The sequence below is a fragment of the Erinaceus europaeus genome, chromosome 10, assembly GCF_950295315.1.
Source record: "Erinaceus europaeus chromosome 10, mEriEur2.1, whole genome shotgun sequence".
Lineage (NCBI taxonomy): Eukaryota > Metazoa > Chordata > Mammalia > Eulipotyphla > Erinaceidae > Erinaceus > Erinaceus europaeus.
The window spans coordinates 74222032-74245674 of NC_080171.1; the positions used below are offsets into that span (position 1 = coordinate 74222032).

A 23643-nucleotide genomic window follows, 5' to 3' on the forward strand; every position below is an offset into this window, starting at 1 on the left:
GAGAGCAGCTCTGAGTCCAGGTGAAAGTCTGGAGATAATGGCCCAGGAGACCAGCAAAGGAAAACGGGCTACTTTTGGATGATATTTGTATGAGTACATCCAGCCAGATTTTGAAAAGAGCAGATTTGGTATTAACACCATTATCTTAAGGACAAAAATATCCTTAAGCTCAGGCTGTCTCTCCACTGTTTCCTTAACTGAAGACAGTTCCCCAGGTTGACGTCAAGTCGTTCCATCAATGAGATTCTGCTTTTTTTGAAGTTTTATGCTGGAGGGAGGGGCCTTCTCCCTGTAGTGCTGTCTCATTTTCACTGTCTGTGTGAGTGAGATTCCAGTTACATCCCCAGTACATCCTAGGAAATCATTGTCATCCTTGCCCCCCATGACTTCTTAGCATATTTAAGGTGACATTCTGTTGTGTTGATTAATCCTGGAAAATGATTTTTATTCCTGACTTTTTTTTTCTTCCTCAGAGCACTACTGAGCTCTAGTTGATGGTGATGCAGGTAATTGAACCTAGGACTTTAGAACCTCATGTACGAGGGTTTGTTTTTTTTTTATTTAAGAAAGGATAAATTCATTGTTTTTTGTTTTGTTTTGAATCAAGCTTGAGGTCAAAAGTACTATGTGCTGATGTATAGGTGACCAAGTTGCTCTTTTTATAGTTTAAGGAATTGCATCTCTTGTAACTTTTTCTCCTTTGTGATTCTGCCCTGCCTAATAGTTCTTGGTTTTAAAAGGGTGATTTGATAAACAGTGGAACACAGCTGAATTGAGACTCTTATTACTTCTGTGTTGGGTCATTGCTTTGGCATCTTATGATTTATCGTGGGAAGCTGCCGTTGGCTACTTTGATACATGGGAGATGCCAGAAAGCAGGGAACATAGGACACATTTGAGAGCTTGTTCGGAGATTCTAGCAGGGAGACTAGTCCATCTCTATTCAGGGAAGGCTGTCCTCTTCAACTGAGCGCACAGTTTTGGGAGGGGCAGACATGGAGCAGTGAGGGAGGAAGGGGACACCTGCCTAGCCAGCCAGATTAGCTGAATCAACTCTGGCGATCAATGGGGTGACAGATGTCGCAGCCAGGTAGCCCTCACATCCAGGACCCATTTGAATCCCTTGTGGTATCTGTTCCCTTTGAAAATGGTACTTGCTTTGCTAAGAAGTGTCCTCCCCTAGGCGGACACAGGGCTTTTACCACAGGTGATAGGAAGGTATTCTCATAAAGAACAAACTACTATTTTATCCTTATAATGAAGGGTGAATGGGACCAGGGAGATAGTGCAGTGTCTGTGCACAGGACTTGCATGGGAGAGACCCCACTGATAGCCAGGACTGGGAGTACTGGGAGATCAATTCATTGAGTAAAGTACACACTTCACCATAAGTGAGGACCAGAGTTCAAGCCTCGGGCATCACAAGGGGGAACAACAGGAAGATTCCAGTCGGGCCAGTGCTGTAGTATTTCTTCCCCTCTGCCTTTCTCTAAAAGGGGAAGAAATCCACCAGGAGCAGTAGAATCATGATGCCCTCAGGGGCAGAGAGATAGCTCACCAGGTAGAGAGCCTGCATTGTCTCTTTCAAGGCTCAGGTTGAAGACCTATACCACATAGGATGTGCTCTGGCAGTGAAGTAGGCGTTAGTGCTGTGGTGTCTCCCTGTTTCTGTCTGAATGAAAAGACTGGCCCATGTTATTTGAAAGAGTCTCATGCCTAAGGTACAGACTTCACCATGAGTCTTGAGGCCCCAGGTTCAATCACCAGCACCATCATAAGCCAGAGTTGTGCAGTGCCCTGGTTTAATTATTTTCCTCTTTTTAATTAAAAAATGCCTGGTGGAAGGGGATCAGCAGTGTCACAACTGATTAAGCATACACTTTACAGTGTGCAATAACCAGGGTTCAAGCTCTTACTCCCCACCTGTATGGGGGAAGCTTCATGAGTAGTAAAGCAGGGCTGCAGGTGTCTCTCTGTCTCTCCTCATCTCTATCTCCTCCTCATTTCTCAACTTCTCATTGTTTTTTTCCAATAATAAATAAATAAAAAGATTTAAAAAAAGGCCTGGGGGTGAGAACAAGTGGGGGCACACATGTTAAAAAATGCTCAAGGATCTGAGATGAAGCCCCTTGCAGGTGCTAACTTTCTCTCCCGCTCTCTATCTGCTCCCTTCCTCTCAGCCGCTATCAAATACATACATAAATACATATTTTTAAAAGAGTTATTAACTCAATGGATTAGTCCAAAGCTTCATATCTGAACATGGGCAAGGCCTTGGTTATACTACAAAAAAAAAAAAAAAAAAAAAAGCAAAACAGACAAACAACAGCGAAAACCTGGTGATGATGATGAGGAAGTGAAGCAGAAGCTATTGGTAGTCTGTTTATTGCTATAGATAACATACTGGGATATATACTTCTGCTAGTCACACAGCCTGGCTGTAGAGGTAGATTCTTGGCTAATTTAAATTTTCTTTGGTTTGGGGGTGACGGGGGTAGGGGAGAGGGTCATCATTGGGACTTCACCAATCCAGTCTGTCTCCTCCCCTCAGTAGAGAAACAGGCAGAGAGAAAGAGAGAGGGGGAGAGAGATATCACAGCACCAAAGCTTCCTCCACTATGGTGGTGGCTGGGCTCAAACATGGGTTTGTTTATGGTAAAGCAAGCACACTATCCAAGTGAGCTATTTAGGCCATGCTTTGGCCAAGTAATCTACATAACCAACTAGAATCCTAATGGCTGTAGGGCTTTGCACTCCCATGCAGAGTTGGGGTTGGGACTGGGTGGTGGCATACCTAGTTGAGCATGCATATCATGTGCAGGGACCCAAGTTCAAGTCCCTGTTCCCCACTTGTAAGGGGGGAAGCTTCAGGAGCCATGAAACAGAGCTGAAGATATCTCTCTCTTCCCCTCAATGCCTTCTTGTCTCTATCCAAAATAAATAAAATATAAAAGAATTTTTAAAAAATAGAGTTGGGGTCTGGGGATGTGAGTCAGCATCCTCTCTGCTTTCTCTTCAGGGTGGGATTTCCCTGAACATGCTCTGCTTCTTGCTGATGAAGCCCACTCTTCTGTTAGCTGATCAGGCTAAATTTGCTTTCCTCTGCACACAGCAGTTAGAGCCTTTATTTTCTCTGGCCTTGCCAGTGTTGCCCAGTCAGCACACAAACATTTCTGGAGCTCTGTGGGTTCACATGTTGGGTTGTCAAAAAAGTCTGGACATACTTTTCTGTTTTTCAAAGCAAAAATTGATTCACAGAGCTCCCTGAGCACAAAGTGGACATGGGTTCAGACAGATGGAAAATATCTAATCAACATTCATGTAGTGGCCTTTGTGATAACTGTGACATGAGCAGTTATTAAAGGTCAAAGGCCTTGGGTCTGATGCTTTACATTTTGTCTTAGGATGTCTTTAACTTGATTAATTAGCACTTAGCTCATGCCCAGGGCACCCTTTCAGATTCTATTAGCTCACTTCGTTTTCATTCTTACTTGTATCTTCCGCCAATGGCACATAGTTATTATGTTTTTCAAGAAATTATTCGGCCAAGCTGACACTATTCATCTTCGAAGATAAGTTCCTGGAAATTTGTATGTTTGTTGATTTTCTCCCTCAAGAAAACTTTTTATTGCCGGCTCAGTGCCTGCACTATGAATCTATTGCTCCTGGAGGCCATTTCCCCCTCATTTTTGTTGCCCTGGTTGCTCTTGTTGTTGTGGGGTAGGACAGAGAGAAATCCAGAGGGTAGAGGAAAACGGGGAGAGAAAGATAGACACCTGCAGACCTGCTTCACTGCTTGTGAAGCAACCCCCTGCAGGCAGGGAGCCAGGGGCTGGAACCAAGATCCTTGAGCTGGTCCTTGCACTTTGAACCATCTGCACTTAACCCACTGTGCTACCTCCCAGCCCCCAAGAAAACTCTTCTTCAATTTCCCATTTAGCTCTCTTAGAACCTAGGATGATTACTTTTCTTTGTGATCTTCTATTGTAGCTGTTCGAAATGCTTACATCTTTGTTTTTCTCTGAGTTAATATTAGACTGTGGGAAGAGTGTATACCATCACAGTGGATGAACCTTGCTTTGAATCAGAGTAGCAGGATCAGACTGTGTGACCATAAGGAACTTGCTTACTCATTGAAGCTCATTTGATTTATTTAAAAACAAGGGACCGGGAGGTAGCGCAATGGGTTAAGTGCACATGGTGTGAAGTGCAAGGACCCGCATAAAAACAAACAAAAAAATGGAGGCAGGAAGGACGGAAAAAAAATGAGCAGCCCAAGGGCTGACACAGTGAGTAAAGAAGTGGACTCTCAAGATGAGATCCTGAGTGTGATCCCCAGCATCACATGCACCAGAGTGATTTTCTGGGTCTCTTCTCTTATTAATAAATGAATACTTGTTTTATTGGGGAGGCTCGTGGTTTACAATACAGTTGTTGGAAAATGGGTACAGTTTCTCATCTCCCTATGATAGGTGTCTGCAAAACACTCTCCCTCCCCAACTGAGGCCCTTTTCCACCATCATGCCACTCAAAGCTCTTCCCCCCCCCCCTTTTTTTATATTGTCACCAGGGTTATTGCTTGAACTTGGTAATTGTACCATGAGTCCATTTCTCCCAACAGCCCTTTCAACTTTTTTTTTAATTGGATAAGACAGAGAGGAAACAAGAGATGAGGGGGGAAGATAAGACACCTGCAGACCTGCTTCACAGCTCATGAAGCTTACCACTACCACCACCCCCATGCAGGTGGGTCATGGGGGGCTTGAACCTGAGTCCTTGTGCATAGTATTGGGTGTGCTTAACCTGGTGTGGTGTGCCACTACCTTATCTGCAAGGGAATACATATGAAGGGAAAAAAAAAGAGTGACAATGAATATCGTCTAGATACTGCAAACATTAGAGACACAGACACTCATCTCCAGATACCCCCCCCCCCCAACATTTCTGTGCTCACACTAATTCCACAGCTACTGGCAGAACCAGGGTCCTTGCTCATGGAGATACATGTGCTTAATCTGGTGTGTCACTGCCCGCATCCCCTCCCCAACCACTTTCTTGCCTTGGATCTGCTGACACTCACATGACAAATTGCCAATCTCAGAGCCTGAGTCATCCCCAGGTGTTGGCTGCAACGGGAGGAGAGAGAGAGGAGATCTGGAGCAGAAAGGGAACATAATTCTTTATTCGCATGGGCACCTCAGAGTTGGGTGAGTGCGCAGTGGTTCGGGCCACGTGGAGCTAGCCAAAATGGCTGCCTCCTACTATGTGCCGCACCCTTCCATTCACCGATGTGAAAAGTGGGCAAGAGAGAGAGGGGCAGAAGAAGAAGGGATTTATAGGGGAAAAACCGGGAGTGACGAGCCGGGACAGGATTGGTTGGGAAGGGCACTTGGAGAATATTGTATTAACTCTCGTGGGAACTGGCACTAGCCTGCGGGGACATCTGCATAGCACCCAGGGATACATATCTCCCAAGACCAGGAATACCACTCCTTCCTATTACTGAATAGAGAAGGTAGCCTGCATCAAAGAGCTGCAATGGTAGAGGGCCTGAGAAATTGCATGTTATATAACCTGCATAGTAACAGACCCAATAATGAGGCCTTAAGAGGTTCTTCACTTGCCGTTTTTATACACTGGCATGTTTTGCTTTGCCCTTTAAAATGGAGTGACTTTTAATATCAAATATTATCCCCAGAGATCTTCCTTCAGGAGTAAACAACTACCAACTTTTTTTTTCCCTCTCCAGGACATGTGTGCTTTTCAATCATTTGAAATACACTTAGCCCAAACTTACATGTGCTGCAAATTAGTCTGAAAAAAAAAAAATCAAAAGGATTTTAGCCTGGAGAGAGAGCCTTATGGTTCTGCAAAAGAATTCCCAGCCCTGAGATTCTGAGGTCCCAGGTTCAAACCCCAACACTATCATTAGCCAGAGATGAGCTGTGTTCTGGTCTCTATTTCTGTATCTTTTGCTATCTCTCTCATTAAAAAATAAAATGTAGAAAATTAAAAAGATTTTAAATATATTTTAAATATATACATATTTCGTATTTTGAAACTACAATATTCAGGGGTATGTCAGTTTTGATGAAATAGTACTATTAAGCTTATTCTTGTTGATTTCTTTGTCAATGTGACTAGGGGAACATTTGTCATTATGCATACCATCTATGTGCAAATTTAAAATTCCATCTAATTGATAAAATTATATATGCTTTAGGGGGTTGGATGTTAGCACAGTGGGTTAAGCGCACAGACTGGCCTAAGGATCCTGGTTCAAGTCCCCGGGTCCCCACCTCCAGGGGATCATTTCACAAACAGTGAAGCAGGTCTGCAGGTGTCTGTCTTTCTCTCCCCTCTCTATCTTCCCCTCCTCTCTCAATTTCTCTGTCCTAACCAACAAGAATACATCAATAACAACAATAATAATAGCAACGAGGGCAACAAAGGGGAAAAAAGTAGTCTCCAGGAACAGTAGATTCATGGTATAGGCACCGAGCCCCAGCAATAACCCTAAAGGCAAATATATATATGCTTTAAATTGCTGGGAGTGGGGAGATAGCATAGTGGTTCTGCAAAAGACTCTCATATGTAAGGCTCTGAGGTCTCAGGTTCAATCCCCAGAACCACATAAACCACAGCTGAGCAGCATTCTGGTGTTTTTTTTTTTTTTGTGTGTGTGTGTGTGTATGTGATTTGATAACAGATTTGATAAAGGATCATAAGAGGGAGTCTGGTGGTAGCCCAGTGGGTTAAGCGCAAGGACCCGTGTAAGGTTCCCGGTTCAAGCCCCTGGCTCCCCACCTGCAGGGGAGTTGCTTTACAAGCAGTGAAGCAGGTCTAAAGGTATCTGTCTTTCTCTCCCCTTCTCTGTCTTCCCCTCCTCCATTTCTCTCTTTCCTATCTAACAAAGATGACATCAATGACAACAACAATAATAACTACAATAGTAATTAAGAAAACAAGGGCAACAAAAGGGAAAATAAATAAATAAATAAAAATATAAAAGTTAAAAAAAATGTAAGATTACAAGGGTAGAGTTTCCCACTGCATACACCACAATGCTGTTCCCCTCAACCCTTGTCTTTTCGCCTTTCCTCCCAAAGATAACCACCATAGTCTTAACAAAGTCTTAGCAATGGTTTGACAGTAATTTTTAAATGAGTTCATATATTCCAGTTCTTTATATTACACATATGAGTGAAACCACCCAGTAATTGTATTTTAGAGAAATGTGGGTCATTTTGTAACAGATATAAACTGTAGCAACAAGAGTCCTTGAACACAAGCACTGAATTAAAGAATCTCAAGATATTATATGTGATTAGAAGAATGAGAAACAAAAAGTTGTAAAAAAGATTTAAAAGTACTAGTGAGAAAAATGAGGGGCCAAGTGGTCGCACACTTGGTTAAGCTCTCACATGATAGTGCACAAGGACCCAGGTTCAAGCCCCTGGTCCTCACCTGTATGGGGAAAGCTTCACGAGTGGTGAAGCAGGACTACAGGTGTCTCTCTCCTTCTCTGTCTCCCCCTACCCTCTCAAATTCTCTTTCTCTATTCAATAATTATTAAATAAAAAATTTTAATTAAACAAGAAAATGATATAATTTAATAAGACATAGAGGACCATATGCATGTAAATGTGTTATGCATAAAAATACTGTACATACTAAAATAAAAATAAGAATTGGTATCGGGGGAGTCAGGCGGTAGTAGCTCAGCGGGTTAAGCGAATGTGGCGCAAAGTGCAAGGACCAGCCTAAGGATCCCGGTTCCAGCCCCTGGCTCCCCACCTGCAGGGGAGTTGCTTCACAGGCAGTGAAGCAGGTCTGCAGGTGTCTTTCTCTTCTCCTCTCCTCCTATCTTCCCCTCCTCTCTCCATTCTCTCTGTCCTATCCAACAATGAATGACATCAATAACAACCACAACAATAAAAGAACAAGGGCAACAAAAGGGAATAAATAAATATTAAAAAAAAAAAAAAAAAGAAAAAGAATTAGTGTCAGAGCAGTTCTGGAAAATTGTCAGGATACTCAGGAATGCATCTGGACCGTCTGTGACTTCTATTTGTGTTTGTTTCTAGGTTACATGTCGCCTCACCCATCCCCGTTGAGCGCTCCGGAGCATGTCTCCAGCCCTATGTCAGGGGGAGGCCCAACCCCATCGCAGATACCACCAAGCCAGCCTGGGCCCCTCATCCAGGCCGACCCACAGACTGTGAGCCAATCCAGCAGAGGTCCCTCACCTTTCAGTCCGGTCCAACTACACCAGCTACGAGCTCAAATTCTAGCCTACAAGATGCTGGCCAGGGGCCAGCCCCTCCCTGAAACCCTGCAGTTGGCAGTCCAGGGGAAAAGGACATTGCCTGGAATGCAGCAGCAACCACAGGCACAGCAGCAGCCTCAGCAGCAACCACAGACGCAACCCCAGCAGCAGCAGCAGCAACAGCAGCAGCAGCAACAGCAGCAGCAGCAGACTCTTGTTAACTACAACAGACCTTCTGGTAGGTTGATTCACATGAACAATGTGGTGGTCCACCTCAGAGAGAGAGAGAGACATCAATGAGGGCACAGAAGGCTGAGGCTGGCTTAGCCTTTCTGGCTTAGTGTTTGGCTTAGTTGACCAGTATTCTGGGTCTCCTTCCATGCTTTTCTTTTTTTATTGATTTAATACTAATTCACAAAACAAGATAGCAGGGGTATAATTCTGCACCCTTTCTATCTCCAGAGTTCTGTGTCCCCATTCCCTCCACTGAAAACTATAGTAGTTCCCCCAAGGTCACAGATACGGTCTGGTTCTATAACTATCCATGTCTATGTGTGTATATATATATTCTCTTCCCATTTTGCTATGGTCCTGCCTTCTCTTTCTTTCTAAGTCTCTCACCTACAACTATTACTACTTCTGAGTGTCCTTCCTTTTTTCTCTTCTCTCTCAGATAACAGAAACAGTGCCTGGCTTCCTTTGGTGTTTTCTAGGTTCACCTCCCTTTCAGTGATGGTATAAAAACAAAGATTCCTGGGGACAAACACTTTGGGTCCTTATGGAATAGGGGTTCAGAGTCCTTTGATCATCTTCCCATAACAATTCCCTCCTCTGGAAGTATGGACCAAACTTCTTTATGAGGCACAGAAGGTGGAAGATCTGGCTTCTGTGATTGCTGTTCCACTGGACGTGGGCATTGGCAGGTCAATCCAGACCCCCAGCCTGTTCCCATAATTTTTTTCTTCCCCACCAGGGTTATCACTGGGGCTCAGTGCCACCACTCCAGACAGCCATTTTTCTGGTTTCTTTCTTCCTTTCTCTATTTTTTCTTTCTTTCTTTCTTTCTTTCTTTCTTTCTTTCTTTCTTTCTTTCTTTCTTTCTTCCTTCCTTCCTTCCTTCCTTCCTTCCTTCCTTTCTTTCTTTCTCTTCTTTCTATTCTTATTAGATAGGCCAAAGAGAAGATTGAGGGGAGGGGAGACAGAGAGAGACACCTGAAGACCTGCTTCACTGCTTGTGAAGCATTCCCCCTGCAGGTGGAGAATGGGAGCTCAAACCCAGATCCTTGCGTATGGTGATAGGTGTGCTTAGCCAGGTTTGTCTCCACCTGACCTCTTCTTCCCAAGAGTTTACATCCTTTCTCTTAGGGGATTCAGAGTTTGTCAGAGCCCATCCAGACAACCCCTGTGAAGGACCACCACCAGGACATGGCATATCCCGTCAACAGATGTGTGTCTCCAACCCGCTGTCTGAGAACTACTTTTTAAAAATAGCCCTGCTCGGGAGTCGGGCGGTGGTGCAGCAGGTTAAGCGCACGTGGCGCAAATCACCAGGACTTGCATAAGGATCCCAGTTCAAGCCCCCGGCTTCCCACCTGCAGGGGAGTCGCTTCACAAGCGGTGAAGCAGGTCTGCAGGTGTCTGTCTTTCTCTCCTCCTCTCTGTCTTCCCCTCCTGTCTCCATTTCTCTCTGTCCTATCCAAGAACAACGACATTAATAACCACAACAATGTTAAACAACAAGGGCAACAAAAAGGAAAATAAATAAATAAATAAATAATAAAAAAAATAGCCCTGCTAGAAAGGGAAAGAGATGATGCAGGGTGAGGTGTTGGGTGCAGGGTGACATGAGCCGTCAGTTATCACAGCGGAACTTTAAAGTTAGATCCTATTGATTGGTGTACAGAGAAGGAGACAGGACCAGGTACTAGGTTGTCACCATTTGTAATAAAGTGACTAGTGGAGGGAGCAGGCAGTGGTACACCTGGCTGAACACACACATCACCATGCACAAGGGTTCAGGTGGGAAGCTTCATGAGCAGTGAAGCAGGTCTATAAGTATTAATCTCTCACTCCCTCTCCTACCTCTCTATTCTCTCTGTCTCATAGTGAAAAGTTTCAGCTGCAGGGATGAGTTCCAAGTGGTGCTTAAGGAAACGTGTACCTTTTGATCCACTTACAAAGCTGGCACGCTCCTGGCGGTATTTGTGAAGCATGGAACCTTGCCTCTCAATTCTCTATGTCTCTATCAAAAAGATAAATGAATTTAAACTTAAAAAGTGGTCAGTTTTTCAGAACACAGTGGCTTTTCTTTTTTAATATTTTATTTATTGGATAATTTATTGCATACAGACAGAGAAATTGAGCGGGGAAGGTGAAGATAGAGAGGATGAGAGACAGAGTATGGCTTCACTGCTTGTAAAGCTTCCTCCATGCAGGTGGGGGCTGGGGGCTTGAACCCAGGATCTTGTGCATGGTAACATGTGTGCTCAACCAGGCAGCCTACCTCCCAGTCCCACACAGTAGCTTTTCTAGCATTGAGTATAAAGTTGATTTCTCTGGTGGCATTATTCTGAAAATTATTATAATTATTTTTGGAGGTGTCCACAGCAGTGGCACCAGTAGCATTTGCTCATAATAAATGGAGTAACACAATCCACCTGACCTATTTCTAAACAGAACTTGGATCAAATTTGAAAGCATAACATTATGTAACTGACCAAGATGAAATAGTCTTGAAATGGCTTTTTGGTGACCTGGTTTGATGCCATTGATAGAGTTCAGAGGTACAAGGGCCTTTAGAGTGTTGTCCCAGGAACACTTTTCTCTGGGAATGCTTTTGATAAGAGACAGATAAGCACAGAGATTAACTAGACCTTTGAGTCCTAGGGAATGTGAATCAAGGTGGCCCCCTGCCTTGATGACAATCCCTGTAAATGGTCCCCTCTCCCTGGGGCAAGACCTGACATCTTGGTCATTTGCAAACAATTAGTTTAGGATTTTGATACTTTTCTTAGATATTGGATCTTAGACGAAAGGCATGTGTTCAATGATGATGATTCTACCTTCTATACATTTTTCCCTTTTGTTTATTTTTTTTTTAATTTTTATTGTAACCAGGGTTATTGCTGGGACTTGATGCCTATACAAAAAACTCACTGCTCCTTGTGGACAGTTTTTCCCTTTCTTCTCCTCTCCTCTCCTCTCCTCTCCTCTCCTCTCCTCTCCTCTCCTCTCCTCTCCTCTCCTCTCCTCTCCTTTCCTTTCTTTTCCTTTCCTAGGACAGAGAGAAAATGAGAGGGAAAGGCTAGGTAGTGACAGAGAGAGAAAGAGTGAAACCTTTCTCTCAACAATGCTTCACTGCTGCTCATGAAGCTTCTCCTCTGCAGGTGGAGGACTGGGGGCTTGAACCCTGGTCCTGTGCTTTGTATAATGTTCAGTCAACCACTACCCAGCACCATGTTTCTTTTCTGATAAAGGTAACTCTTAAGATTTGCCCTACTGAAAAAATAAACTCATCTTGTCAATTTTAGGTGTAACCATAGAGGTGGTTTTATTATTATTATTATTAGTGATTTAATAACGATTAGCACGACTGTAAGATAACAGGGGTATAATTCCATACAGTTACCACCACTAGAGTTTCATATCCCATCCCCTCCATTGGATGTTTCCCTGTTCTTTATCCCTCTGGGAATATGGACCAAAAATATTTTTGGTGTATATATTTTTATTTTTTATTATCAATTTGATATTGATTTACAAAATTACATGTCAATAGGGGTATAATTCCACACCGTCCCCACCACCAGAGTTCTGATCCCAAGTCCCTCCATTGCAAGCCACCACAGTTCTCCCAGGGTTGCAGATATGGATTAACTGTCGTCTCTACAACTGTCTGTCTACATTTGTACATATTGCCCCCTTTTCTTCCAGGTCCAGTCTTCTCTTCCCTTCTAAGCCACACATGACCCTATTACTACATCCAATTATTTCTCTCTTTTTTGTCCCCTCTCTCTGGGACCTGATAGAGATGGAGTTCAGAGCCCTCTTATCCTCTTCCTTCTATCACTTCTCCCCCACTGGGATATGGATGAAAGTTGTTTTTAAGGTGCAGAAGGTAGGAGTTCTGGCTTCTATAATTGCTTCTCTCATGAAGCTGGGTATTGGCAGGTTGATCCATACCTCCAGCCTTTTTCTGTTTTTCCCTGGTTGGGTAGGACTCCAGAGAGGTGAGGTTCCAGGACACACTGGTGAGGTCATCTGCCCAGAGAAGTCAGGATGGAATCATGGCAGCATCAACTTGGTGTCTGGAAGGTAGCAGGACATAATGTGAGATAAAATGGTTAATGAACAGGAACCAAAAACTAGGAACAGGGCAGAAGAGATTAGGGCTCTTAATTAGGGTGGAAGGAAGCTAGGAAGTCCATTTAGGCATTTTCTAGGGGCCCATGACTCTGGTAGTTTTTGCTTGAGTTTGATAGCATGAAGTTGGATAAAAACATTGTCTGAGAAAATGGTGTCAGAGTAGAGAAAAGGACTAGAGAGTTGGGTTAGGGTGGAGAGTAGCTCCCATTCTTGAAAAAAAATCTGTGGATAGAATTAACTATTTCCTTCCATCCACCTGACTCAGGGCCTATGCCTACCTCTCTCTCTCTCTCTCTCTCTCTCTCTCTCTCTCTATATATATATATATATATATATATATATATATATATATATATATAAATTTATTTATATATATTTAACACCAAAACCTATATAACCCATAAGCCCCTATTTGGACAAAATACTATATGGGGTGCAGAAGGTAGAAGTCTGACTTCTGTAACTGCTTCTCTATTGGACATAGATGTTGGCAGGTCAGTCCATAGCCCCCGCCTGTTTCTGTCTTCCCCTAATGGGTCAGGGCTAGAAAGAAAGTTGCTCCCAGATCTTAAGGGACCTCATACCTCAGGAACTGAGAAGGTCCTAAGAGAAAAGCCATGCAGACAATAGACAGGGTAGCTTGAAAGCTCGGTGTGTTGAGATGTGTTTTTTGTTGGAGTAAAACTCTTATTTGAAAATGGTTTATATTTCATAGTGAACACACTATGCAATAGATTGCTCTGCTTGTTAGTTTTAATATATAAAGTTATAATGGGCCAGAGTTCATGGATTTCATTCTCTAAAATGTCTTTTCTTACTGACAAGCTAAGAGTCCGTTTTCTCTCTTCTTCCTTCCTCCTTTCCTCCCTTTCTCCCTCCATTCCTTCCTTTTCTCCTTTCTTCTTGGTGGGGGGGGGGCAATTAGTAGCTTACATGACAGTTATTGACACATGGGTACGGTTTCTCATCTCCCTTTGATAAGTGCCTGCAAAATACTCTCACGCCTGACCTAGGTCCCCCTCCACTATCATGCAGGACTCCAAACCCTCCTACTCTTCCCCAGCCCCCTCTCTGCCCTCCTTCCCCAGAGGCCTTTGCTTTGGTGCAAAACACCACACCCAGCCCAAGTTTTACTTTGTGTTTTTCTTTCTGTTCTTTTCCATCATCAGGCACCAGGACCCAAAAGCTCCTCCTCCCTTCCTTTCTCCTTCTTCCCAGAGTCCTTTGCTTTGATACCTAGTCCAAGTTTTACATGGTGTTTTTCCTTTATAACTTTGTGTCTTAAGTCCCATCTGTAAGTGAGATCATCTAGTATCCATGCTTATCCTTTTGGTTTATCTCACCTAATTCAAATTCTACCCAAGATAGCTCCAGCTCTCTGGAAAGTAGCCAAGATAGGGCAAGTCTGTGTCTGTCTGTGGCTTAGACTCAATGTGTGCCTGATGTAAGGTCACCCTCCAGGCTGGGCACTCTGACATACACCACACATCCAGGATATGGAGAATCAGGGTTCTGACACCACAGTCAGACTTAAGGATCTGTGCCTCAGTCCATACTCGAGGCTCCATTCTTCCTGGCAAGAGAAAGAGGTTGTCCACAGAGCCAACACAAATTATTTGACCTGTGTGTGTTGAAAGGACAGTGAGTTCAACTCCTTCCCTAGAGCTTTTTTTTTTCCTAAAGATATTTTTTTAATGTTTTCTTTATTTATTTTATTTACTTCACCTTTTGGTGAAGCTCACCTCCAGCAGGTGGGGGCCGGGGGCTTGAACCTGGGTCCTTGGAAATTTTAATAGGTGCTCTCTACCATGTGTGTCAGAAACGCTAACTGAAAGTATCTGTAGTCAAGGCTGAATGGGAACCCCCAGAGAGTGAGTAGTATAATGAGGAGTCTCCTGAAACGTGGTGGTCAGCGACTTTGTCACAGAGCCCATGTCACTGAGTGCTATAACTTGTTGTGGGTGTCACCTTGTTACACAAACACCAGAGTTTGTACTTTTTTTTTTTTTTTTTTTTGTCATGTGGGGCTTCACTGCTCAGAGCTGACTTTTTCAGACAAAGACAGGGAGAGAAGGAAAGAGCACCATAGCACCAAAGCTTCTTTCACTGTGATGGGGCGAGGCTCAGATCTGGATTGTGCACAGGGCAAAGCAGACACCCTTCCAGGTAAGGTATCTTGCTAGCCCAGCACTGGTATTTTTATTTTATTTTTACTTTGTTTTATCTTGTTTACATTTCTTTTGCTAACAGGGTTATCAATGGGGCTTGGTCCTTGTAGATTCCACCATTCCTGGCATATATATATATATATATATATATATATATATATAGAGAGAGAGAGAGAGAGAGAGAGAGAGAGGGAGAGACACCTGCAGCATTGCTCCAACCACTTGTGAAGTTTCCTCCCTGCAGGTGGGGACTTGGGACTTGAACCCAGGCCCTCATGAATGGTAGAATATGCTTTCTACCAAGTGAGCCACCACCAACTTCCTGCCCCCCCCCCAGCACTGGTATTTTAAAAACTGACCTAGATTCAGCAGGAAAAGATTCCAAAGTATTGTTGAAGAAGGCAGAAAGCTGAATGATTCATTTGAGAAACTTCTTCACTTAAAAGAATGAGACTAAATAAAGTAGGAAAGCTTAATAAAGAATTAACTTTTAGATACCGGGACACATGCACATAATAAATACTTCTCCTACTGTACACCCTCCATAGGGAACCTAGTACACAATTTTCCAAAAAAGAAGGCTTCACTACTTCTCCTCCTCCTTTTTCTTCTTCTTCTTCTTCTTTTTTTTTTTTTTTTCATTTTTTTGACTACAAATCCACTGCTCCTGGAGGCTATTTTTCCCCTTTTGTTACCCTTGTTGCTTATTGTTGTTGTTATTATTACTATTGTTATTGCTGCCATTGTTGTTGGATACGAGAGAGAAATTGAGAGAGGAGGGGGAGACAGAGAGAAAGATAGACACCTGCAGACCTGCTTTGCCGCCTGTGTAGCAACCTCCCTGCAGGTGGGGAGTCGGGGGCTCGAACTGGTATCCTTTTGCTGGTCCTTGCACTTGGCACCATGTGCACTTAACCCGCTGCACTACCGCCCAGCACCCCCCTTCCTTCTTTTTCTTCTTCTTCACTTGTTTTTGTTTTTTTTTTAACCTGTTCCCAGCATCTCCCTCTCCCTATTCCAGATTCATCTTATCACTGCCTGCTTTGTATTTCCAGAATTTGGACTTCATGAGAACAGAAAATATTGCCTTCTTATTTCTCATACTTGAAAGGCTAGAGGAAAAAGGAAGGACACATGGAAGTAGTAATAGGCGTAGTTGTGGCTTAGAAAGGGACTAACTCTCTTTTCAGCCACCAGGTTCCAGATGCTAGCAGGATGAGACCAGACTTCCCTGGACAGACAACCCACCAATGTGCCACTTCCCCAGAGCCCTTCCCCACTAGGGAAAGAAAGAGACAGCTTGGGAGTATGGATCGACCTGTCAATGCCCATGTTCAGCGGGGAAGCAATTATAGATGCCAGACTTTCAATCTTCTGCATCCCACAAGGATCTTGAGCCCATACTTCCAGAGGGTTAAAGAGTAGGAAAGCTATCAGGGGAGGGGTTGGCATACGAAGATCTGGTGGTGGGAATTGTGTGAAGCTGTACCCCTCTTACCCTATGGTTTTGTCAATGTTTCCTTTTTATAAATAAAAATTAAAAAGAAAAAAAAAGAAAAAGAAAGGAAGTGAGGGGAGTCGAGCTGTAGCACAGCGGGTTAAGCGCAGGTGGCGCTAAGCTCAAGGACCGGTGTCAGGATCCCGGTTCGAGCCCCCGGCTCCCCACCTGCAGGCAGGTCCCTTCACAGGCGGTGAAGCAGGTCTGCAGGTGTCTGTCTTTCTCTCCCCCTCTCTGTCTTCCCCTCCTCTCTCCATTTCTCTCTGTCCTATCCAACAACAACAACATCAATAATAACTACAACAATAAAACAACAATGGCAACAAAAGGGAATAAATAAATAAAATAAAAATAAATTAAAAAAAAAAAAAAGAAAGGAAGTGAGAGCAGGGCCATAGAAGTGAATAAAAATGGGCAGAATATTTGTGTGTGTGTGTGTGTATGTATGTATGTATGTATGTATGTATTGAACCCATACCTGTGATCTGGGGAGAAGCACGGCAGTTTCCACTGGAGAGGGATAGGGACACAGAACTCTGGTTCTCTGGAACAGTGAGGAAATCATATCACTACTACCTTATAATTTCTTAAATCACTAATAAAAAGAAAGAAAATAGTACCTTGTGCCAGAGTGGGCAAGGAGGTTTTGGAGGTCAGAGAAGAAAACCCACTGCATCTCACAGCACTGCCAACCTTGTCTCTCATCTCAGATTTCATAGTGCTGTGATAACTTTGCCTGGCAAAGACATTTTCTTGGATTACATTTAGGACAAGTTAAAACAAGACAAGACTTTCTAAAACGAGTACTATACTTTGTTTGTTGTTTCCTCCTCCTTTCCTTAAAAAATAAAAAGGGGTGGAAAAGTAAAAAGTATGGGGGTGGAGCAGTAGCCCGGGAGGTACTGTAGTGAGTAAGCTGTTGGACTGTCAATTGTGCAGCTGTGAGGTCCGAAGGTTCTGAGTTCAATCCCTGATATCGAATGTGCCTGTTCTGGTTTTCTCTCTCTTCTCCTCTCATTAATAAATGAATAAATAAATCTAAGGGGTTAGGTGGTAGCACACCTCGCAGAGTGTACAAATCACAGTGTCCAAGAGCTCAGGTTCAAACTCCTGGTCCTCACCTCCAGGGAAGATGCTTCATGAGTGGTAAAGCAGTGCTATAGGTTTCTCTTTCTTCTTCATCCTCGCTGTCTCCCTCTTCCTTCTCAATTTTTGTCTCTATCCAAATAGATAAGTAAATCTTAAAAAGTAGTTATTAAAAATATAATAAAATAGAATTATTATGTTAGAAAAGGTGGAACTTCTTTGATATAACCCTACTGCCTTAGGAAATAAGGTAGGTATGCCCCCTTACCTGGAGGTAGCTGTGGTTCCATTTTCTATCTGTCCCACTTTTTCTGGTGGTTTTCACATGTGAAGAGGTCCTGTGGTGGAGGTGCTCTGTCTCAGACCTGCCCACAATTAGAATTAGGCAAACGTGATGTCATCACAAAGGGCACCCACGAACCCCAGTCTCATAGAAAGGGTTGTACTCTCAAATCATTGCCTTTTTTTTTTTTTTCTTTCCTTGCTGTGGACTCTACCCAAATCTAACAGATCCTTTTTCTTTTTTAATTTTAATTTTGGAAGCTCAAGAAAATTAAAAATAGGAACTGAAAGCTGAAATGTTTTGGGTGGTTTTTGTTTTTGCTTGTGATGGTGGGGAAGTTCCTTACTGTAGAAAATAAAAGTTTTCTCTCTCTCTCTCTTCCAGAGTTCCTGCCCTCATTCCCTTCTTTGTTAACTTTTTAGTAGTTTGAAATTTCCTGCTAAGCTCTACTTGAATAGAGGTGTAGAATTCATTACATTCCATTTATTAATTTTTTTTTAACATGTGGCAACCACTTCCATACTTGTTGAAGGCACTGAGCTGTTATTTGTAGAAATGTCTGTGTATGCCCAGGGGCAAAGTGAAACTGAAGGCACAGAGATTTTGTGCATACGAGTCTTTGATATTTTAAAAAGTTTGCTCCTTTTTTCTTTTTCTCTTCCCCCCCTCCTCCTACCAGGGTTATTGCTAGGACTTGATGCCTTATGGCCACTGTTCCAAGTGAAGTTGTTTGTTTATTTTGATTTATAGAGGTGAGAGGCAGAGAGGTGAGAGCCTTGCAGTGTTTCTCTGCCACTTGTGAAATGTCCCCCGGGCAGTGGGGACTCTGGACTTGAACCTGGGGAATGAGTTCTCTATTGGGTGTGCCACCAGCCAGACTTTTCCTGTTGATTACAACCAAGCATGGGCTACATCCAGCAAAAACTTTCTCCCCGCATGTACTCACCTGGCTTTCTTAAACGTTTTTCTCCTCCTCCTCCTCCTCCTCCTCCTCCTCCTCCTCCTCCTCCTCCTCCTCCTCCTTCTTCTTATTATTATTCTTGGATAGAGACAGAAATAGTAGGTGTAGAGAGGGAGAGACACCTGTAGCACTCTTTCACCACTCATGAGTCTCCCACTCTGCAAGTAGGGATTGGGACCTTGAGATCCTTACAAACTGAAGCATGCACTCTACAAGTGTACCACTACACTTCCCTAACTGGAATTTTTTATAAAATGTTTTATTCACTTTAATGAGAGACATCTAGAGCAAAAGATATGTAGAGAGATTGAGAGAAAGAGACAGCAGGAGAGAGAGCACCCAGAGCACTGCTCAGCTCTGGCTTGTGATAGTACTGAGGATAGAACCTGGGACCTCAGAGCTTCTGGCATGAAAGTCTTTTGCAGAACCATTTTACTCTCTCCCCAGCCCATATATATATATATATTTTTTTTTTTTTTTTTCCTGAAAAAGTGAGAGAGAAAGAGAAAGCCCCATTCTAGAGCTTGCTGTCTCCCCAGCCCCACCTGGACTCTCTAAGGTGAGGAGGACTGAACCACAGATCAGTTTGTCCTTCTGACAATTGGGCCTCAGCTGTTTGTGTTGGGGAACAATGGGAGCTGGATATAAAGGAAAGAATGCCATTTCTCCTCATCCCTTTGCAGGTTTCAGGGGAAAGAGCTTTTTTCTATCAATGACACACACCCAGCCACCCACCCACCCACCCCAGGCTGGAGAAGCTGCCTGAAGGACAGGCATGAAAGCTGATGAGTAGGCAGTTCCCTCTCAGGCTTGTCTGATTGTGACGAGCTGCGTGCAGCATGTTAGCCTCTGTAAATGGGAGTCTTTCTGTCATCTGTGGGAGGGAGAAGTGAGACCTATACAGTAAATGAGCTGGCAGTATTCAATTCAGGAAGATGCTTGCTTCTAATATATTAGCAGGAAGCTTTCGGCCAACTCAAACTATCTGCACTGGGCTGCATTAAAGACAGAAACTAGGAACTGGATGGTGGTTGAGCGCACTTGTTACCGTGTGCAAGGATCAGGGTTCAAGCCCCCAGTCTTCACCTATGGGTGGGGGGGGAGCGTCACAGAAGTGATGCAGGGTTTCTCCTTCCCTCCCTCCTTCTCCCCCATCTCCTCCCCTCTTCCTTCCCCTTTCTATCTCCCTCGTCCCTCTCAGTTTTTCTCTGGCCTATCTAATTAAATTGATAAAAGTTTAAACAAAAAAGGCAGAAACTTTGGAGGTCCACTATGGGAAAGATGCTCCCGGAGTTGCCAGCTGACAGGGCACCAGGCTTCTTCAAAAATTGTATCTACCAAAAAGGCACCATTCCATCAAGCAGTACAATACAGTCTATTGTCTTTGCCTTTCTTCCCCGGGTAGCAGTGACAGTGTGAAGATCTGAATGTTGAGCCCAGCATCTCATTGAATCCTTACTCCCATTTTGTCAGAAACTGTGACACACACACCACATTCTCCCAGGTGAGGAAACGAGGCACAGAAGGTTCCTGACCTTGTTCAGACCCAGCCAGGAGGTGATAGAGCTGCAGTGAAAAGCTTTTTTCCTTTTAAAAAAAAATTATATATATATCTTTGCTTGTTTGCCTATTGTAGCACTTTTCATTTGGAGAGTTGAGTATTTGAAGTCCTTCTTGGTGGTCTCTCTTGACTGCTAATTATTTGGGGGTCAGTCCAATAGGAATGTCTTTCCATTTCTGGTTAGAGGAGGCTAGCCCTGTTTCCTGTATCAGGCCTAGCTCAGAGTTAGAGGCTAAAGGATGACTAGAGGCAACACCAGGGCTGATGGCAGGGAAGTTCTGGATACCTTCCTTTAATTAAATGTGATTTTTTGTTAGTTTTTGTGTTTAGACCTTTATTTTATTTGATGGGACAGAGAAATTGAGAGGGAAATAGAGAGGGGAGAGAGAGATACCTGAAGATTTACTTCATGACTCATGAAGCTTCCCCACTACAGATAGGGAACAGGAACTTGAACCCAGGTCCATGTGCATGGTAATGTGTATGCTCAGCTGGGTGTGCCACCACTCAGCCCCTATTATATATAGTTTTAAAACATGAGTCTACAGCGAGCAGTTGTGATTGGCTTCTGCTGTCAGCACTTAGTGGCTGTTGTGCTAATGTAAAAGGCTCCCAGAATAAGTGAAGTGTGTAATACTTTACATTGTTATGGCTTTTGTTAATGAGCTGCTTACATTGTGAATGGAGGGAAAGCATTTGGAGAACTGAAAATTTAAAAATATTTATTATATTATCAGCAAGACTAACTTTTTTTTATAGATTTTATTGGGAAAGAGACACCCAGAGCATCACTCTGGCACATGCCATACCAGGGATTGAACTTAGGACCCCATGCTTTTTCTACTGGGTCACAACCCTCTCCCCCTTCCCTATCCCCACGTCAAAGAATTATCTTTTAATTAAAGAGGTGGTGTTTTCAAGAGTTTAAAAGTATTAAATTCATCATTTAGTAGCTTTTACCCTAATGCAACACCTTCAAAAATTTGATATTTAATTAACCAGTTTCCTGAGCTGATTAAGGTGATTCATAGAATTTAAATAAGTTCTGGGAATCTGTCTTCTTTTTTTGGCTGAGCCACACCTAAGGCAACCCAAAAGAAAAATACATCCTGTTTGAAGGACCTCCGGGGGAAAAAAATCTTAGCATTCTTCCATAACTCATTTTGATGCTTAACAACTATGAGACTTTTGACATTTGATGTTTTGAAATCTGGTTTCTTACTTATGAATGAAAGAAACTCTAATTATTTGAAAAGTTCTACATTGTAAGATCTCCCATTCAGGAACAAATTAGAAAGCACTTATTTGAAAAGAACCGCCTAATTATGATGGTGCTTCTTTCTTACCGAAAATAAATGAGCATAAATGTGGTTCTTTTTGTTTGGTTGGATTTTAATTTTTTTTCCCCAAGATTTTAACAACTGCTAAACTTGGACTCTTGGTTATTTAAGAAGTCTTATCCATATAGTTTTTGTGAACTTATACCTAGTTTCAGAAGCTGGAGGGAAAAAGAAGCAACACACCCAGTTAGAATCTAAGTTTCCTAGGCAATTTGTTTTAATTCTTCACATTCCTTCTGTCAAAGTGTTTGCTTATAGCTACCCTTGCATTGTCACTTAAGTCCATTTTTAAATGCTATTTATTGGAAAATGAATAAAGGTTCCAGTTTTTCATAATGTATGTCTTTGTATAGTTAATTATCAAGTCTTTCTGAGGCATGTGAATTGTTCTTTTTATTGCCATTTAATAATTTTTTATTTTCTTTGAGAGGATATGGAAAACTTGGGAGAATGCCTAGAAGAGGTTTTAGCATCTGCTTTCTTGGATTTTTTTTTTTTTTAAATCTCAGTAGCTCATCTGGTAGCATCACTGCTCTTATTTATACTTTTATAACAAGTATCAATTCAACAGGAGAGAGGGAATAGTTCTTACTTTAGGTCTATGCCCGGCAATTAATTGAAATTTCTTAGGTTTATTATAGAAAATAATTTTTAAATAAACTTTGCCTAATGATTTCATATCCCCCCTTTTCTTGATTACATAAGAAAGACCCTTGTCTTTAAAAAAATCATTTGTGGTTTAGTATTGATTTACAAAATTATATAATAGGGTTATGTTTCCATACAGTTCCGACCACCATTGTCCCCATCCCCTTCATGGAAACTGCAATACTTCTCCCAAGGTCACCTATATGGGCTGATTCTCTGTCTATATCTATGTAGAAATATTTTTCCTGCAATTTTTTCAATGGTCTTGCCTTCACTTCCTTTCTAGGTCACCCTTATGCCTATTACTAGTTCCAAGCATTTTCCTTTTTTCCACTTCTCTCTCAGATAAGTGAAACCATGCCTGACTTCCTCTGTTGTTTTCTAGATTCTCTTTCCTTTCAGTGATGGTGTAAAAACAAGATTCCTGGTAACAAACACTTCAGGTCCTGGTAGAATTGGGTTACAGAACATTCTGGCTCACTCCCCCTATGGTTTGCCCCTCTGGAATATGGATCAAAATGGGATGCAGAAGATGGGAGTTCAGGTTTCTGCAATTGTTTCTCTGATGGACATGAACACTGACCGGTCGACCCATACTCCCAGCCTGTTTCTGTCTTTCCCTAGTGGGATATACCCTTGACTTTCACAGTTGTTAATTATCAGTCAGTGAAACTACTAGATTTGTTATTATCTTTATTAGAAATGCCTTCTGGGTGTTGGTGCACTTAGTTGAGCACACATTACCTTGCACAAGGACTCAGGTTCAAGCCCCAGCTCTCTACATGTGATGTATGTGGGGAGGGGAGGGAGCTTCACAAGCAGTGAAGCAGATCTGCAAGTGTTTCTTTTTTTATCTCCCTGTTCCCCTTTGATTTCTCTCTGTATCCAATAAATAAAATCAAACACATTTTAAGAAAAAAAAAAAGTGCTTTCTAATGATGTATTAAAATATTCCAGGTCCCAGGATGCACCAGTGAATTTGAATGTTGCTTTGTAGGTGATTAAGGAAGCATTGTGCACCTCTTAGTCCATGTCTAAGTGTCCTAGGTGTATTTCTGAAGCATGAAACTTAACCACAGGCCTGGCCTAGACCCAGGTGGAGGCCTGTCCAGGGAGCTTTGACCTGCAGGATGTGTGATTCTAGGGTCACCCCCCCCACCTCAGTGCACTTGTTAAATGACCCCCTGACTTTTTACATGTGGAATGCACCAGCCATTCTATAAAAACCTTTGGACCCACACTGTCTGAGCTAGCTGTCCATTCCTTAACTGATTTGTTGCAGGGAAATTCATTCCCAGAGCATTTCTGCCCATTCTCATTACTCAGGACTGTTTTCCTATGGCAAGAGAAGCATGGTTCTTTTTTTTTTTCTTTTTCAATTTTTTTTTATTAGGGGATTAATGCTTTACATTTGACAGTAAATATAATAGTTTGACATGCATAAGATTTCTCAGTTTTTCCCCA

At 42.7% G+C, this 23643-nt stretch overlaps 1 protein-coding gene across 8 annotated transcripts in view; it reads left to right on the top strand.

Moving 5' to 3' along the window:
• The window catches only part of SMARCA2 (SWI/SNF related, matrix associated, actin dependent regulator of chromatin, subfamily a, member 2), a 277308-nt gene that overhangs the window by 27555 nt on the left and 226110 nt on the right, over positions 1 to 23643 (top strand). For all 8 annotated transcript variants that reach the window (XR_009552039.1, XR_009552040.1, XM_060199759.1 and 5 more), the window contains exon 4: positions 8088 to 8507. Coding sequence is in view for 6 of the 8 variants with exons in the window: in XM_060199759.1 (XP_060055742.1) it covers positions 8088 to 8507 (420 nt within the window). In the remaining 2 variants the exon portion in view is untranslated. The remainder of the gene's footprint in view (positions 1 to 8087; positions 8508 to 23643) is intronic.